This window comes from Anser anser (assembly GCF_964211835.1).
Source record: "Anser anser genome assembly, chromosome: 19".
Taxonomy (NCBI): Eukaryota; Metazoa; Chordata; class Aves; order Anseriformes; family Anatidae; genus Anser; species Anser anser.
Genome location: NC_139740.1, coordinates 7,012,705 through 7,031,265, shown reverse-complemented (window position 1 = coordinate 7,031,265; position 18,561 = coordinate 7,012,705). Strand labels below are relative to the sequence as shown.

Sequence of the window (18,561 nt, the reverse complement as noted above, 5' to 3'; positions counted from 1 at the left end):
ATTCCCGAAGACTAAAAAGGGGGACTTGAGAGGTTATGACCTCTCCCCTGACCTGATACGCACCAGGTGATATTTCCCCAACCTACCAATGATGCCCTGCAACAACAGACTGCAGATTCCCGAAGTGTTCTATAGTTTTTGTACTACTAAGTTTTTCCTAATATCTACCCTTCATCTTCCTTGCTGAAAATTAGGAAATAATATTTCTCATCTGTTTCATCACAGGCATACAGCACATGCCATTTTCTTCCTTTCAGCATTTAGGCATTTCTCTGTGTGTAACTCCATAGTTTTCTCTAGACTTAGCAGCCCCAGTTCTCTCAACTCTTTGCAGATCTTGTTCTCAAGACCTCTCCTCATTCCTGTTGTGTTCCTTTGGTCTCTTCTCCAGTTTGTTCACCTCCTTCTGATAGGACAGCACAGCACAGCACCCCAACCTGCACTCCGTTTTCTACTCAGAGGCCTCATCAGAGATAAGCAGCACACGTGCCTTGCGGAAAGCAGCACCGCCTGCATGCCTCAGTGTGCCCATCTTCCTCCCAATAGCGTGATGCTGTTTGGTAGGCTTACCGTGTGACCACCTCCAGATCTACTTCTGCAGCATATTTCTCATATAATTCTGTTTCTGTACCTACTTGTTCCGGTCAAAATAAAGAACCTTTCCATTTTCTTTGTTTCTTCTTCAAGCAATTGCATAATTTTGTCACCACTATTCCATACGATAAATGTCTTACAGTTGCCTTGCAGTCTTCTCTAGTTTGGCATCATTCAATAACTTAAAGAAGGCTGTTGTTTATAGCCAAATGACTGATGCAAATAGCGAAGAATACAAATTTGCACAGTTGACTTCTATGACATATTTCCCCTCTATTTCGCAATGCCTGTCACACTGCTCGGACAGGAACTGCTCTCCTTTGACACGATCTCCTCTCAGTAAATCCATGTTGGCTCTGCCCATATTTCATTGCTAAATTATATATATATATATATACAAATAGCTGTTTTGATTATTTTTTCCTAGTATCATTCTAGAGGGTTGCACTGATGGATCTGTAATTCCCCAGTTTCTCCTTTCCCGCTTTTTAAAATCAGTTTTTTTATTTTCTGTTTTGTAGTCTTCGAACGCTTAAAGAGTGCCGTGGGGCCAATTGCTCCAAGCATCCTCAGTGTATTCCACTACGAATTTCATCGGTTCCAGACAATTTGAACCATTTCCTTAAGTAGTCTAACTTACTGTAGCCTTAAGTTTTAAGTCAGTCATCACTTTACAGATGAGGGAGAAGGCACTTAAAGTATTCTTGAGGCCATCTATCAATGGTTCTCCCTGTTGAACATCACACCAGTTCCCTTGGCCAGCCTTTTATTACTAATGGGCTTAAGAAAATGTCCTTTTTTTTTTTTTTCTCTAGTACCTACAAACTTCCTTTATAGCTGCTTCTTGTAGTATCATATCTATTTCCTAAGCTGTATGAATTCACCTTTCCATCACTTTTCACATTGCGTTACTCTCTTTCTGCTCTTCCTACAAGGACCAGACGCCTATTTCCTGCTCATTTTGACCTTAGTTGCTTTCTACCTTTTATTTCTCCTGCTACTGGGTATCTGCACAAGCTTTGTCAGAAAACTGCCATCTGCACATTCTAGAAACTTGCCAGACTCTTTGTTTCCTGATCTTTTTTTCCCAACAGACACCTGGGCAGTTTATTTATCTGGCTACCACTAAATCACAGCCTTCTACAGGAAAACTAGAGATAGGATACAGATCTAGTGATTCCAAAGCAAATGCAGTGGCCTTTGATTCATGATGTTTTTGTACAGCCATACTCTTTGAAAATGAGGGCAGCAAAAGTATAAAGGCACCTCAGTTATTTATCCTTTTACAGATTTCTATTTTTCCTTCTCCCAGTGAAAAATTCTAATCACTGTCAAATAGATTTGAAGCAGCAGATTTATTTTTCATGCTCTGCTGCCTGATGTCAGATAACATACACAATACAGAAAAATTCATTCCAAAGATTAGTTTGCTGATGAGTTTTTACCATCATTTTTCATTCATAATGCCCATATTTATGCTACACTGAGGTTTCTACTTCTCTATCTACATTCAAAGCATTTTATGTTTTTTTTGAAAAGTTTATATGTGAGACAAAAACCTTTACTAGCTGTGACTCACTTTCCACAGACTTTCCCATTACTGTATTTCAGAAAATATTAATCATTCGGGAGCAAATTCCAGACAGTACCTACTGGCTGGATCCCATTTCCATGTTAACTGCGTATTTTCTTCCTTGCATGATGTTTTTAAGCCTCCTTTTGTCTAAACATATACCTGACACGAGTGACCTTTGGCAACACTGTGTGATTTCCAGGGATATGCACCAGACTGCAAGCACTACTGAATGCTAAACAAAGCCCTGAGGAAAAAAGCAAAAGTAACAAAGGTGGTCACTGTTCGTGCAACCTCCTGTGGTATCAGGACATCCTTTTAGAATGCTAATTTGATGAGACTACTAGCAAAAGGTTGAATAAGTAAAAAAAAAAAAAAGGTAAATTCTGCATTTTTTGATGCATAACCTCAAAGTGGATCCCCCTAATAGGAAAACTTTTACATAACCACGCTGCAGAAAACTTGTGAATAATGACGAGTTGCACGGGGAAACTGCTCTGCAAGTTGCAGCCAACACCCTGTCAAGTCATGTAAACATTGAAAACTTTTAGTTTTATTGTAGAAAAGCATCATGTATTTGCTATACAGTTACCTTTCGCAGAAGTGAAGAATAGCCAATCCTTGTGTTTACAAAGAAACACCACCATGCTAGTTCCTTCATTTAAGATCAACAGCCAATAAACAAAAATGAACATCTTCAGGGTATTATTAAAATAAAAATGGAGGAAAGGATGACTGCTATATTAACATCTTAATTCTACAACTGATGTTTGCTATAGAAAGTAGTTTGGGTTGGAAGGGACCTTCAAGACTACCTTGTTCCAACCCCCTGCCATGGGCAGGGACACCTCCCACCAGCCCAGGCTGCCCCCAGCCCCATCCAGCCTGGCCTTGGGCACCGCCAGGGATGGAGCAGCCACAACTCCTCTGGGCAGCCTGTGCCAGTGCCTGACCACCCTCTGAGTAAAGAATTTCTTCCTTATATCTAATCTAAATCTCCCCTCTTTTAGTTTAAAGCCATTACTCCTTTTCCTATCACTACACTCCCTGGCAAAGTGTCCCTCCCCAGCTTTCCTGTAGGCCCTTTATATGTATCCTTTACAAAGGATCCAGAAAAAAATAATAAATTTTGAAAGTTTCTGGTTTTAATTCCGTAACTTGCCAAGTAAAAAGCACAGTCACAGTAATGTTTTGCCAACAGAGATATTCTGCTAACAAAATTACAGAATACTGTCCCATGGAGATAATGTTCAGCTCATCATTTCCATAGAGGCAGTTTTCACATGTGCTTTTTCCATTAAAAAAAAATCAACCTGTTTGCCATGCCTCCAGGAAATCAAGCTAAACCTTATTTCAGACTCTTGAAATGAGGCTTTATTTATATGCTTCAAAACTAATTATGCATATAACATGCCTTACCTGCAGTGATCAGAAAAGTTCTTTAAGCTAAACTGTGCAACTGTTGAAGCATGTTTAACTGTTTAGTTTGAAGGTCACTATTGCTTTGCTAGATCTGATGAAACAACTGCATGTCAAAGCTTATCTGTCTTTTCCAGCTATATCGACTGCTTTTAGAAGAGATATTGCCTCTCCCTAAAATGTTTTTCCAGATTTGACTTTACCACCTTACAAGATCACTCTATAAGAAGGAACTCTAAAGTAAACCACAGCTAAAAGACAGGATGGAAACAAGTATTGTCAAACATGATTTTAACAGTAAAGGTTCTTTTATCCTGTTTCCTCAAAAAATATCTGAAATGAAGTTAATACACACATATTTATAAGAAGATTTAACCTGCCACATGATGGCACCCAGCAGCTTCCAACTGCCCAGAACACTTTATTTCAACATGCACACACCATGCCACAACCATCAATATGAGAATTGCAACTTAAAAAAAAAACTAAATATGAAATAAAACTTCCAGTTTCAGAAGGAAAAAAAAAAATCAGCACAGAATCCAGCACCAGCCCACAATAGGAAAATAAATCTGGAACGGCTGTCAAATTCTCATTTCCTCCAGAACAACAGATACAACAAATTAAAAGTGTAACTCTTCAGTTTCCACAATGCTTATGTGGTGTATATCATTTTGTCTACTGTATGAATTACTTGCTTTCATTTCTTTTTAGGCTTTGGAAACATGTGTTACAGATCAGTTCCACAAAATACTCTCCTTGCCAATACAAAAGAAGTGCGGAAGTTTCATCATAACTCCTAACTCCTGCAGGACATGGTACATTTCTTTTGAGTTGAGGGATATTGGTTTTACATTGCTGAATTGCAGAAAAGTGAAAGGTATCTTCAAGAAAACCTGATTACTTCTTTTGATCTTTGTTCTTACAATCATCAAACACACAGCGGTTGCCTGGAGACTCCTCTACAAACTTCGTCATTTGTACAGAAACAAAGGAGGATGTATTACTCGTTATTTTTACTCTCCCATGGTAGTTTCCAGAAATTGCCTTAATTCTTTTAGATAACACGGCACAAGAGCCATTCCAGTAATGCCCTACACCTCGATGAAGGAAGTTAACTACACGTCACATACATTGGAGTTAGTTGACCAAGCGGGGAGGAAGAGATAAAGAGCACCATCTTTAAGCAAAAATAGCAAACTAGACTAGACAATAGAATACTGCCGTTAAATTACAGAAATAGTTTAACTTCTCTGTAATCTGGAAAAGGATTACGGAAGTGGCATGTGAAGAACCAGCTTTGTTGCTCAAGATAAGTTTCTGGAAGAATTACTATTCTACAGAAAACGCTCCTACAGAATATAGTTTCAGAGTAGTTAACAATGAATAAAGGACTGTTCCAAAGGGTAAGATATCTAAAATACTTCGTGCAATTTGAAATGTTTCAATATCTTCTCTTAACAGTTTGCTTAGTTAATATTTTACAGATTACCTTAAAAGGGAAACAAAAAAAATCACTACTCTCATCCACTTCACTGATATTTCTAAATGATAAACCTGACAAAGAATATATTAGTGGTCATTAATTCCCACTTCCTTACATTGGCAGAACATCCTTTTTAATTCACAACGTTGCAGTTAAGAGTTCTGGTAAGTGTTTTGGATAGGCCAAGGCAGTAGATAACAGAGACTGATGATAAGAGAATAAAGAGATAAAATAGGGCAATTTTCACAGTGAAGAGGCTGGCAGTGCCTCTCTAACAGCTTTCCCTGTATCCAGATAGCTATAAATAGGTCCTGGAAAGAACGTGGTTGCATAATTTCAAGTTAACTCTGAAGGAATATGACCCTATAAAAAGAAAAGCTACAGACATGAATTTACATTAAGCATCTTCAGGATACAGGATGCTAGCTTACAACGATCCGGGCTCTTTGATTAATACCAGGCCATCCGTCAGCAGACAGCTACTCTTGCTCAGCCTAAGTATAAAGGAGCCACATACGGAGCCTTGCTTGGACAGAATCCAGCGGGTGTCTAACAAGCTCTGCTTAGGCAATCAGGCGACCGGGGGGAGAAAGCCCTAAGCGACTGATGTTCTATTGACAGCCTCCAAGCTTTGAAAAGGTCTCATAATGTTCACGAAGCGATCGCTCTGCTGCAATGCAGGTGCTGTCGGACAGACAAAATTCCCACTTCTAGTGGATCAGGCACCTACGCTCATTTGTCTGGACAACTTTGATTAGGTTGCTCCTTCCCTTCACTTCCCCAGAGAACTTTTACTCCCAAAGACTTGAGTAAATGAAATACCCTGGGAGCCAGTGATAGAACACGGTCCTTCCTGAGGATAAAATAAAGCAGAGCAGTCTCCTTCTGACAGAGTATTGCTCATTCAGAATGCTCATTTTAAGAAATGTTTATTTTCATATTCACAAAAATATGAACCAGCTTGAATTAAATTTCATGGAAAATTCACAGCTAACTGTAAGAATTTTTCAGGATATCAAATCCTAAAATGTTTTCAGTTACTTAAATCCTGACAGCTGAGATGAAAAGGGGCTTTGGCCTTCCCAGAGTACTCTTTACTTCTTTCGTCTTTGTGCTTGTCAAGATGAAGACAAAGCCAGTATGAAAGACCAGTTTTGAAGAGAAAGACTGTCAGCATGCGTATTTCATGGCTACAAAGGTCCCTGAGGAGTGAGATGTGCTGTACTCCTCTCCCAGCCTCACTAAGCACGCAGGTGCATGGCTGTTGATGTTATAATCTGAGCTAGATTTTTCTTCTCCTCTAACTGTTCTTAGTAAATGAACTGATGCTCCACCTGCTGGAAAGAGAAATAAGCGAGGTCTGTATTCAGTAAGTGCTTTCGATGAGGAAGATGCAAGCATTTAAGTCTCAAAACACAACCTCTTGCTGTCACCAGGCAAAAAAAAAGGAGTCAAGCATTTAGCGTGTTTGAGAATGTCTTCCCTGCTCCAAGAACTGTTGCACACATTTTCAGGTGCCCTTTAAAGCTGTTGCTTTGACTTTATATAATAAACAACCTTTGCTCCTGTGCACTAATTGTGAGCTGTTAAAAATAAACTGCTGTTTTACAGTAATACTTTTACAAAGAATTTGATGTCCATTAACTTGTTTTGTGCAATATGGAATATAATTACATGCAGAAAAGCTACTGCAGTCTTCCTCCCGTTTGTACTTCTACTTGTTATGGAATTTTAAATTTTATTATTCTGAATTTTTCCAAAGGTGACATAGAAATAGCGAAAGAACAAGAAAGCAAACTAATTCAACACTACGGAACACTGGCTGATAGTTGCCAGGCTGAGGAACTCCAGAAATAAGTGCTTATTTTATACAGCAAGTTAAAATAGGAGTTGGGCAAAGAGGTCTAAAACCTTGAGGTACAAATGCATCTGGCAAGATCAAAGTCAGACAGCTAGTACTGTACTCTTACAAGCCAAGTTCTTTTATGGATTATGTTATAATTTACAGTGGACTTTGTTCTATGATTTACAGTATGTTTCTTCAAGATCAAAGAAAGATATTCAGGATACATCTACACTGATGCTTGGAACAATAACGCTGACCCTCAGCCAGCCTGAGCCACTTGAGTCGGTCATCCCGTCCCTACCAGAAAAATAATCACTGTGTTTTCAGAAATCTGGTAATGAACAACTAAATATCAATACCTAACAAAGATTTGCGTGACAGTTAAGAAACATCTCCCTACCAAAAAGAAGCCACAGATATCAGCTGCCTTCCCTGATGAACTGTGATTTGCAAAGAGGATGAGAATGGCACTCTTACTGGTGAGAACTGATTATTTCCCACGTCACTAAGGCCAAATACTCTGGCATACAGAAGGAAAACCTTTTCCCCTCCCTAAAAAAAACATCTTAACACTTTATGTAAATATAAAATTGTTTTATTTTGGTTTGTGGCTTTGGGGAGTAGTTGAATAATGTTTTCAAACAGATTTAGATAACTGTAAAATCTATAATTTCTGAAAGAGATTGTTTTCTGATCTAACCAGAACTTCTAAGGACAATGCTGAATAATTTTCCCTGCTGGAGTTCTGCATCACAGGCAGCAAGTACAATAAAAATTGTGAAAGATTCACTAATGTCCAGAGGGAAAAACTGCAGACAGTTCAGCTCACAATTTTGTGATGTCTGACACCATTAATGAGTGGTAATGAGCAACTCTTGAGATCGTACAGGAATTACTAATATTCAAATTATAAACAATAAAAACCCCAACACCCTTATGACTTTGTCCAGTTACGTTTTTCTGAGCCACAGAAAACTGTGCCTTAGATTGCTCCCTGCTTTGTCTAACATGATAAACATGTATAAAGCAGAGCGATGACCATGGGGATCTGCAGCACCTCCTGACCGAGCTCATCTCCACTCTGAAGTTACCTGCTCTCTGGCACAGAAGGGCAAATGAGAAACAAGCTGCCCAGAGGTCTTTTCCAACCTGAACGCTTCTGCTATTCTTACGTTCTTATTAGCAGCTTCAGAGAAAAGACAGGCAGCTAAGAGACTCAGTACGCTGCTTTCAAAGGTTGGTGCACCTGTCTGCAGAGGACAAAACGAAGTGGCAGGAAGGCCTAAGATACTCAACTAGTTTTCCCAAATATTGTTGTCCTAATGTGAGAGTAACAATTGGGAACACAAGCAAGTAAAAGCATTAAAGTGTCAGAGAACGTCATAAGCAAAGTTCCTAATTTTAATTTACATAAGTATATGCAAAACTCTTTAAAGAAAGTTAAAATTACCAAAGCGATACTTAAAATCATGGAAAAATCCAAATTAACAATGCTTTGGAAAGAATGATCACTAAAGAAATATTTAGATTTCCTGAAGATCATATCCATTACAACTACCCCCAAATAAAAACAAGCAAAAAGGAGAAAAGATGGGAAAAAAACAAGGTCTGAGCATGTAAAAGAAAACTCTGAGAACCAGATCCTCGATATAACAACACATTCATTTTTTAACTGTGAAAGAAAAAAAAGCAACAGCACACACTTCACTTGAAAACCTGACATTTTAAGACAATTCTTAACATTCCTGAAGTTCCTGCAACACCCGTGCTGGCAGCGAGGGCTGGCATTACAGAAGGACTGCGCCGGCATCCCGCTGGCTTTCAGCTCTTACCTGCTTGGGTCTTACTGGGATGATGCTGTCCTCCCGCTCCTTGCTGCGGAGGAGGACTCGCCCCTGCTTGTCCGGTACCTTGCGCTGGGCTGGTGCCAGTCAGAGTCCCAGGAGGCAGTGGCTGCCCTCTCTTTAAGAGCTGCTTCTGTTCTTGCTGGCGGAAGCGTGGAGGCACCTCGCGAGGCAGGTAACGGGACGCAGCTGGCTGCTGCCCATTAGCAGATGCACGCTTGCCATTGCTGCTGTTGGTAATAGTGCTGGTGGAAGTACTGGTACCGGTACCGGCAGGTTGGGGCTGGCTTAAACTGGTCTTAATAGGTTCTGGCACTGCATTAAAAAAAAATAAAAGAATGTTTTAATATCAAGGGGAAAAAATGTATAACTGAGCAAAGGGATGATATTTTTTACTCTCCCAAGCAAACAGAGAACGTAAATTATGTACAGCGTACTCAAAGGAGGAAAGTTTTATTTTCATAGTCTTATCTCGTGCACTTTTTGGAAGTCAGCAGCACAGCAACAGCCCGGCACAGCGGGGAAAGCCTGCTGGCCGCGGGCAGCACGCACCACACTCGCATCTATCCCCACTCGGCTCCCACGTGTACAAACACACAGCTACGTACGGGCCTCGGAGCTGATACTAAATATGACCCAGGAAGGTACAACACTAAGAAAAAACACCGACTTCCCAGCGCCCGGCAACTGAGCAGGTGAAAAAACTTCTCGCAGGTTTTCTAAGCGTTTCTAAGGCTTCTTGGATTATTGTTGAAACAAGACGTCTAACAATACTTACCCTAAAATGGTAAATAAAAGCCCAGTAAGAGGATGGCTAGAAGTGGCTGTTGTAATTCTCACATAATATACAGGAAAATTAATTATTAAACAAGAAGTAGTATCGCAGAGTTTGTTTTTTTAACGGTAAGACTTATTATGACACTGAGGAAGTAGTATGCTGTGAAATTTGAATTTTAGAAAATGAATCAAATTTAAAAGGAGTGGATACTGGGGTGAGGTGGGGGGAATTCCAGACAATGCGAAGCTTTCAAGTCAAGATTAATTTTCTTTACTCCTGCTTTACTCAATCTGTAGATGTAGACACATGTGCAAATACTTCGTACCTATACTAATACACAAATATGTTCTATGTATTGGGATTAAAAAATTAATTATAATTGTTAGCAATTTATCCAGTACGTAATATTTAAACACTTTAAAAACATGGAGCTTATGTTTTTAAAAGTTAGAATTAAAATCCTGATCACAATTACCACCTTTAACTGGAAAGAATGGCCGCTGTGCACAACTCTTGTGCTATAACAAGGCTATTCTGGGGACATTTTTTAACCTGGTGCCTGAGAAAGGAGCCAGGTTTTCGTACCCCCGAAGAGCATGAGCATCATCCCTGTGCTTTGCAACCTTACTTAACACCTGCTTCTCTGTAAAGCACTGCTCGTTTCTGAACTGACACTGAAATGCAGTAACTGAAAAAAGCCAACGGCATTTCAGTGCCTTATTCAAGCTACACCTCTGCAGGCGCGCAGGCGAATGACATGAGGACGATCAAGCCCACATCACTGGTCCTCCCCTTATCACAATGACCAAAGGAAAACCGCCTTGTCTGTTGTAAGCATCACTCAACCCAAGCTGCAAAGTAGATTAAAATGTGTAAATCAGTCAGCACTACTTTTGAAAGACAAATTCATTTTTTTATCATCAATGAGCGGCAGTAATCCCTCACTGTGTGCAGGGCACGCACTTGCAGGTGCCCGAGCAGCCGGCTCCCCCCGGGACAGCACCTTTTTGTTCAGGACCTGCACTGGGACAGGCTGCCCAGAGCAATCTGTGGCTGGAGTTTACATTGCAGAGGAATAAATTCATGCATTTATTTGTAGGTCAGTATTTCAGCACAAGATTAACACAGCTTTTCTTGAATCTTTTAAGCCTTAAACCTTTAAACACATTACATACTGTCTTAACTGTTCCTTTTCCATAGCTCTAGCCTCTTCTTTATGACCAGGACAAAATAAAAATGTCCTATAAAAACCACTGCAATTAAAACAGCCTCAAGAGCCTTATTTAAAAATAAGGATAAATTCTCGTTATTCTCCACTTACACAAAACACACTGCCTGATAAAGTACTTGAACTTTTTATTCCTTATTGTAACAGATCCATGTGGTTTAGAACAGGAGGGAGGAAGAGAGGAGAAGCAACAAGTTAGTACTGAACAGGCAATGCATTTAAACTGAATGGTAAGCTACTGTATGCGTGCGTCTACAGCACCTGCTGCCTTTTGCGCTCAGCAATTTTTGATTTTGGGCTGTGAGGTTGCTAATATTAACATTAAATCCCATCATTCTATAACAAAACAGGAACTTGTATCTAAAAAATGCTAAAAATGCCATTAACATCTCAAGGGCAGAGAACAAAACCTGCTTTGCCTTTTCAAAATATACCAGCAGCTTTGGAAACAAACAGCTTGTCCGCACTCTGAGGATTGAAAAAGTGGATGAAAGCCATCACATAATGCAGAACAATTCATTCAACTATGAAGTCTGCATCTTCAACATGTATGTGAAATCTATTTTGTTTTCACGATATACATAAATCTGTCTCCCCTCTGGTAGTATTACTTGGTTTTAATGGCTCTTGGTTTTTAGTAAGCACTGCTGACTTCACCATTCCTCCTGGCCTTCAAGAATTGCAGAGTGTGCTATGGATCAAACCCATCCTGTTGCTGGACAGCAATCCTCAGGCAAGGAATCTCGGGGGTTCTGGGCAGCCTGAAATGGGAAATGCCCCGTGTCCATGCGTCCTGTGCAGTCTGTCCAGGCTCGGGCTCCTGCCACCCCGTGCTCTGTTCCAAGAGGGCTCCATCACCCTTGGCACACGTGGGTACTCAGACCTAACTGCCTGGTTTCCAAACCGCATCAAAAGCCAACTCCCGCCTCATTTTGCTTGCTTTGACAAATCAAAGGGATAATTAAAATAGAGACAACTTTTCGTGCGTTTGAACACAGTAAATATTCCCATTTCATTTGGGAGATGGAGAGTAAAAATAGAAAAAAATTAGAGAGCTGGAGCTTATTTATTTATTTAAAGGCAGAGATGTAAGCATTTACTGACGGTGAAATTTCAAGCGCTCAGTACTTCTGGAAAAGACGAAGCTGTACGTGATTTGCCCGTGGCCAACACGAGCACTCAGGACACAGTCTGATCTACCAAAAATAACAAGCTGCTTCAGCCAGGAAATTTCTCCAACTCGGATGACGGACCAGCCACACGAGCACCTGTGCCAGCGCCATCAAGGGCCCAGCGGGAAGGGGAGGGAGAGGAGCCACAGCCCCATCCAGCGCCACCGCGCCTCGCACCCGGCCCCTCGTCGTGCTGAAGGTCTGGAGGTTTGTATCGTCTGGAGATGAGACTGGAAGGGACAACCCCATGGCAAAGTGGGTGAGAGACTGGTGCCCCAGTGCCTGCCCTGATCTGCCCTTTCAAGGACAAAAAAAAAAAAAAAAAAACTAGAACGATTCTTCAATGGAATTTATCGACAATTCTTCAACGGAATTTAAGAAAAATTGCAAGAGAATTGAAAACCATTAACCACCACAATGTCAACAGAGCCAATATTTGTCTGGCCCTAAGATTTTCTTAAGGAATATTAATTAATTGGAAACATATTTGAAAGAGCAAGGCAGGCTACTTTTTATCAAGCATCACTTTCTCTCTGTGATGCATAGAAATCACATCAGATACCTCCAAGTAGGCATACAGATGGAATACACTGCTTATCTAAGTCGGAGCGGATACAAGTTTTTGCTTTAATGCCAATTAACAAAGCAGTTTCATCACAGAGGTGTGGCCAGAGAGCCCGTTTCAGCATCAGGAACGTTTCCCTCTAAATATCTGAATCATAGATGAGAGAAAAGAACAAAGAAAATCAAAATATCAAACACGCTGTAGTTTAAAAAATATCCCTGCATATTAATAATACTGATTTTTCTCTAATCAGCATGCCAAAGTGCTTTTTGTTTTGCACACTGAAATCTCTTCAAGGCTAGCAACGAGGAGGAAGCTCTTGGGAGAGCACCGTGTATACAAGCACAGTAGCTGGAAAATAACCATTTAATTACACCACCGGCAGAAAATAAAGCAGAAAGTGTCAACAACCTAGAACAGGCTTGGTTCCCAAATCCCGGCTTCCTATCAGGCTAGAATTCAGCCTTCAAATACAGCAATAATATTTGGAGAATATACGTCACAAAGACAATACAGTACGACTGTATGCTCTGAAAAAAACTCAGCACCTATTTGTTAAAGTCATCCTCGGCAACGTTTAAGCAGCAGTTTTCATTTGATGTGCACTGAGAAGCACCTCCTGTTCAAAGCGTCTCCGTCGGATTTACTAATTATTAATTGTCATATGGCGCCCGCTCTAAGAGCTCCCTTCTACGCCAGCCAGACACCCTCCTTCCTACACCGGGTGCGTTTTGAGCTGACGGCTGCCCTTTGCAGAGCACGGGAGGTACAGAGCGGGAACACGGAGCATGCTGCAGGCTCGGAGCAGCGCAGGCACAACCTCCTGCACACGGCGCAGCAGCGCCGGTGGTCAGCAGGGGCTGCCGAGCACAGCGATGCTCTGTGCATTATACGTCTATAATCAGCCCCAGGGGCCGGGCTGCCAATCTAGGGAGAGACCTCGCCGGTCCCCGAAGGAGCAGCCTGTCTACCCTTTCACCTGAAAGTAATACGCTGTCACGGCTAATGTTATGTGGGCAGCTGCTGGAAGCCCGGGGATTAAAAGGTTGCCTTTATGGCTAAATTTGTTTGAAGGCTAAAAATACGGTTTAAAATATATGGGGGAGATAATTTAATACAAAGTGGTTTTCATCGCCATTAGAAACACATGATTAAAGAGCTAAAGCAAAAGACATTTAAGTGGAGAGAATCTTGCAAAAATACAATTAAAGGCATCAAATAAGAGCCTTGATATTGCTTGCTCTTACGATGTTTGTGATGGGTATCTGCTGCTTCTGCGTTCTGAGAGCTGCGCACATACTAAACAATGAGCTTGCTTGTAATAATTATCAGTACTTAATGGTATCTAAACTTCGTAATCCAATTTCACCCAAACAAATCCAATAATTACTCCATATGCTTTTTGATGATTACAATCTCGGGAATCCCAACTGCATAAAAAAGTGTTATGTGCAATTGTAGGTGGATTTTATTAATATAATGAATAGGATCAGTCTAACAGATTTCAATTACAACAATAGCTTTTAAGTACATTTCTATGACATAAGGGAAGAACATGCATAAATGAAAGAAACTGGTTAAGCCACATAATACTGATTTATGGCAGCTTTTTCCTTTCATTCACCTCATTAACATTTCTCTGTATTTCAGAATCCCACACTCCGGCTCTATAAAACTTGCATTTCTAAAGCCTTTAAGGGGCAGACATTCCAGAAGAGAAACAGTTAAAGCCAGAAACGCATTCTTGGCTGCTACTGTGACAGGATTTATTTACAGCTTCTATTAAACACAGCAGCTCCATTACAAAGTGCTGTATGTGAGAAGAATTTTTGATTATACAATGCCAATGCCTCACTGCGTTAAACATATCATGCCAGTGTATTATTTTTTTCCTTCAGCAATTCGTTCAGGTCATTGTTTGATGGGTTTATGAATTCATTACAGGAAACAGATGGATCCCATAATTCAGAGCTATTCTCCCAGCCAATCATATGGGCAATTTTTTTTTTTCCTCATCTCGCTCCCCCCTCCAAATCAACCTTAATGAAGCCACTTCCTCCATGTCCAATTCCCCGCACACGTACAGCGCACCGAGAGCCGGTGCTTACTGAAGCAACCTCGGAACTGGAGCTGCTGTGACATAAAGGTGACCACCGGCACGCTCAGACACGGGCACCCCCCAAGTCAGACAGAAAGGCACGAACTTACCCAACTCGGGTGAAGGCAAACACAAAACACAGGGTTGTAGTGGGCAAAAAACAGATGCCCGATTGGTGAGAAATCCCTTTTTGTATGCTGAAAAATGTATTATTTTTTTAAAGAAAAAAATGTTGCCCCCCAATCTACTTTCAAAGGATGAATTTTCATTTAGCAAATTACCTCCTTTGTCTACTAAGCACTGGTATTTTTTATCCACAGTGACATCTACTGGCAAAAGCAAAGGTATTTCAGAAAACTATTGCATAAAAACCTAATACTTCTCAATGTTTCTATACAAAAGTGGGCAGTTTTCTGTCTTGCTCTTTTCTTCTCCCAGCAAATAAATTTATTGGGGAAAAAAAAAGTGCAGAAGAGTTACAGTCTAATGCCAAAAGAACTTGAAAAATTCACAAAACAGCTTTAAAACCACAACCAGAAGCTGCCATTTGACAACAAAGCCTACAACCAGGGTAAAAGCAAAAATACGTGCCTTGTTAAAAATAAAGCCTTACAACTTTAACATTATTTAAAGAAACACTTCATTCTTGTACTAATTCCTGCACATAGCATTTAAGAAACAGTAAGAACAAATAAAGCCTTTTCCTCATTTAATTTTTATCCCCCCCATTTTACCTCCCAGCTGACCACAGTGCATCTTCTGCTTCCCTCTCCCCTTCCTTCTCTTGAGTTTTGCAATGTTTCCTGCCTCCTTCCTTACCCTTTCAACATCCCACTGCTAAAGCCTCTCACCACAACCTATCTTTCCTAAAAAGCTCTACAGACTTTTCTCACACCTACCAACTTAGACCTACTCTACAGAATTCCATTTTTTTTTGCCAGGAAATTTGGAGTCAGAATCGGATTTAACAGGAAGCTGCAGCATTCATAGAAAACCTCTGTGTTAACAGTTAGGGTTTCTGCCGTCCCACTAACTCACTTGTCTGTAATTTAGCGGTGGGATGTTACCGAGGAGGCTCCATGGAGAGAAGTACCATCTAATCCCTCATCCCGGATCACCTTCCTGCTTTAGGAAGAGGGACGTGTACGATGTGGTCATTCAGCCCATCTCAGCCCGTGCCTTTAGAAAGCAGCTTTAGTTCTGTAATGTCTGCCAGGATTCGTGTATTAGCTAAACGCAACTGAATAAAAGTACCGTGAAGTTACTGATGCCATTGTTACACACTGCACACTTTATTTGAACAGCCAGAGCTTAGAATTCTGCAACAGACAAAGAAATCAAACCTCTGAATACACATCCATCCATCCATCCACCCACCCCCAAATCACTTCGGATAAGTATTTTTGCAATAACAAGAGAAATAACAGTTTTGTTAATTGATACTACAAAAGACCGACATTTTATGCAGGGAACAGCTACAGGTGAGTGCTTTCTTGGTTGTTCTGTAGCAGTTTTTACATCATGCTTACCAACCGTTATTTTTGTTGGCTGATGGAGCTCTCCAATCTTAAATAAATGCTCCTGGGTTTTCCGTGAGATGGATCTATGCTAGGATCAATTCAAAAGCCACTCTGCAGCTCCTATTTTTTTGCAGTCTGATCCATTCATCTGAAGACATTTCACAGGCTTCATCAAGATACGGACATAATTTATTCTAAAACTATATTCAGACATAGGATCATTGCATGAAGTTAGCAGATAACTACCCACCATAAATTGATATATATTCAATGTTGAAATGTATTTGTTATCTATTCAGTGGGTTTCAATTCAGTCAAAAATTAATTCCTAATTTTGATGCTGGAAAACCTCCTTTGAAAATATGTCATCCAGAAAGATTTTACAACCATCTGTGGGAAATCAATATTTTATGAGGAAATCATAATAACTTATAGGGCCCACAGTGACAAGTCAGTCGCAAATCATCTTCCCAGGAGTAAGACTTCCACATTACTTCTTATAAATTAAAGGTTTTATTTTAATCTTCATAGCTGGATCTGCTAGAACCATATAAATATTAAAGTAAGCTGGAAAGTGTATTCCGTTTGGTTGTATTTCACAATTTTTGAAGAACTAAACATTCTTTTCTTAAACATACATTGGTATTAACAGCACTGTGGCTTGTTCAAAAGCTCCCTGCTGGCTGGCTGGCCAGCTGGCAGACTAACCAGCACACACAGCCATTATATTCACATTAAGGACATTCCTCTGGACCTCAGCAGATAGGTAGGAAAGGGAAATAACAGCACTTATTAAGCCTCTGACCTGCACCCAGCTGCACATCTCAGTGACTTTGTACCTCTGGACCTCCATGGATATCCTACAAAATCTAGTCAGAATTCGCCAGAAGTGTCTAAAGCTAAGGGGGGAGACAGACAGGAACACAACCCAATCTCATAAGCCTCACTTCCTTAGGAAACCAAAACTCTACCCATAACAATCGGTTTATTAGAGCGTTTTCCCGGAGTCATTCATAAAGTGTCTCTAAAACGATAAGTCTGCACTGCTTTTGTAGAAGCTAATATTGATAATTTTGTACCAATGACCGTTTCTGACATGGAATTTTTACAGGAGATTGTCATAAGCAAACTGGGGAAACGCAAGCTAAATGTAAAATTGGTTGAAATATTCTCTCGGAGAATCAATGGTTTGTTGTCATAATGAAAGTGTATTTCAGAATATAATCCACAGGGACTTGATCTACGCCTATGCTGTTCAATATTTTCATTAACAACTGCATGATGGACTAGAGAATATCGTTATTAAATCCCCAACAACCCCATGCTAGGAAGAAACAACATGGGGGTGATGAGATTGCTGCAGCACAGGATCCAAATTCTGATAAACCGATGGGAAACTAATGATGAAGTGCTGTGAAAGAAAGTTGGCTGCAATTCAGTACGGAAAGTCACCTTATTAGGCAGGAAGAATGAAATGCAGAACATCCAACAACTGATCCCATAGCGGTTTTGCAGAAAACGGTGCCATGTTTTAGCACATTGCAAACCAAACCAACGTTAAAAGTTCAGGCTTGTAAGAAAACAAGCATTGTAATGGAACAGATAACTAGCTATGAGGCTTAAAGGAACCCTCCTACATCCATATGGCATCTTAAAGCCTTCGCTACAGCACTGCCAGTACCCATGGTTGGCCATCTCTCTTCAAGAAAGAGCCTGACCACCTGTACGGAATACAAAGGAAAGAGGGATGTGGAACCAGGAACAACCACAGCACACAGAAGGCAAAGTAGGAGCTCAGTCTAGAAGACCCTGGGTACACACAGCAGAGAATAAAATACAAAGGAAGAGGAGGAAATAATTGTTCCATCCCATGGTGAATAGGACAAGACATGCTGGGTTTAAATAGCAGCCACGAAAATTAGGATTTACATTTTTTACAGTAACGATGATTAAGGATTAACTGAAGACGTGCTACAGGTTCTGTGATACTGCCTCAGGGCGAGAGGCTGGAACAGATGACCTCTCAAGAACCGTCCTAGCCATATCTCCTACAATCCCACAGTAACATGGAGCTCCAAATCCAGTCCTCCCACTTTCCTCAGTCATGACAAAGAAATCATTTTCTCTCAGGTTGGTAACCCCAGTATTGTCTTCACCTGCTAGTTTTTAAATAAAATGTGTTCCTTATTCTTCAGCACCACTTGTCCAGACCCAATTTGCTTTGTTCTTGATTAGCTTCAAACTGTCTCATTCCCAAATTACCTTTTATCCCTCCACTCCACTGCAATTAAGTTTGCCTTCTCTTTGGAAGCCCATCGCAGCCCACCCAGCTGCAGAACCACCCAGCAATATTGAGTCCTAACCCTACTGTATATGACCCTATATTCACAGATTTAACTTCTCTTAGGAGCTGGAGAAGCTCCTAATAAAAACCATAC

At 40.5% G+C, this 18,561-nt stretch overlaps 1 protein-coding gene across 18 annotated transcripts in view; it reads right to left on the bottom strand.

The window, feature by feature from the left end:
- Positions 1-18,561, bottom strand: part of TNRC6C (trinucleotide repeat containing adaptor 6C) — a 298,323-nt gene that overhangs the window by 48,427 nt on the left and 231,335 nt on the right. For all 18 annotated transcript variants that reach the window (XM_083804806.1, XM_083804794.1, XM_083804795.1 and 15 more), the window contains one exon: positions 8,751-9,077. In XM_083804806.1, the coding sequence (XP_083660932.1) occupies positions 8,751-9,077 (327 nt within the window). The remainder of the gene's footprint in view (positions 1-8,750; positions 9,078-18,561) is intronic.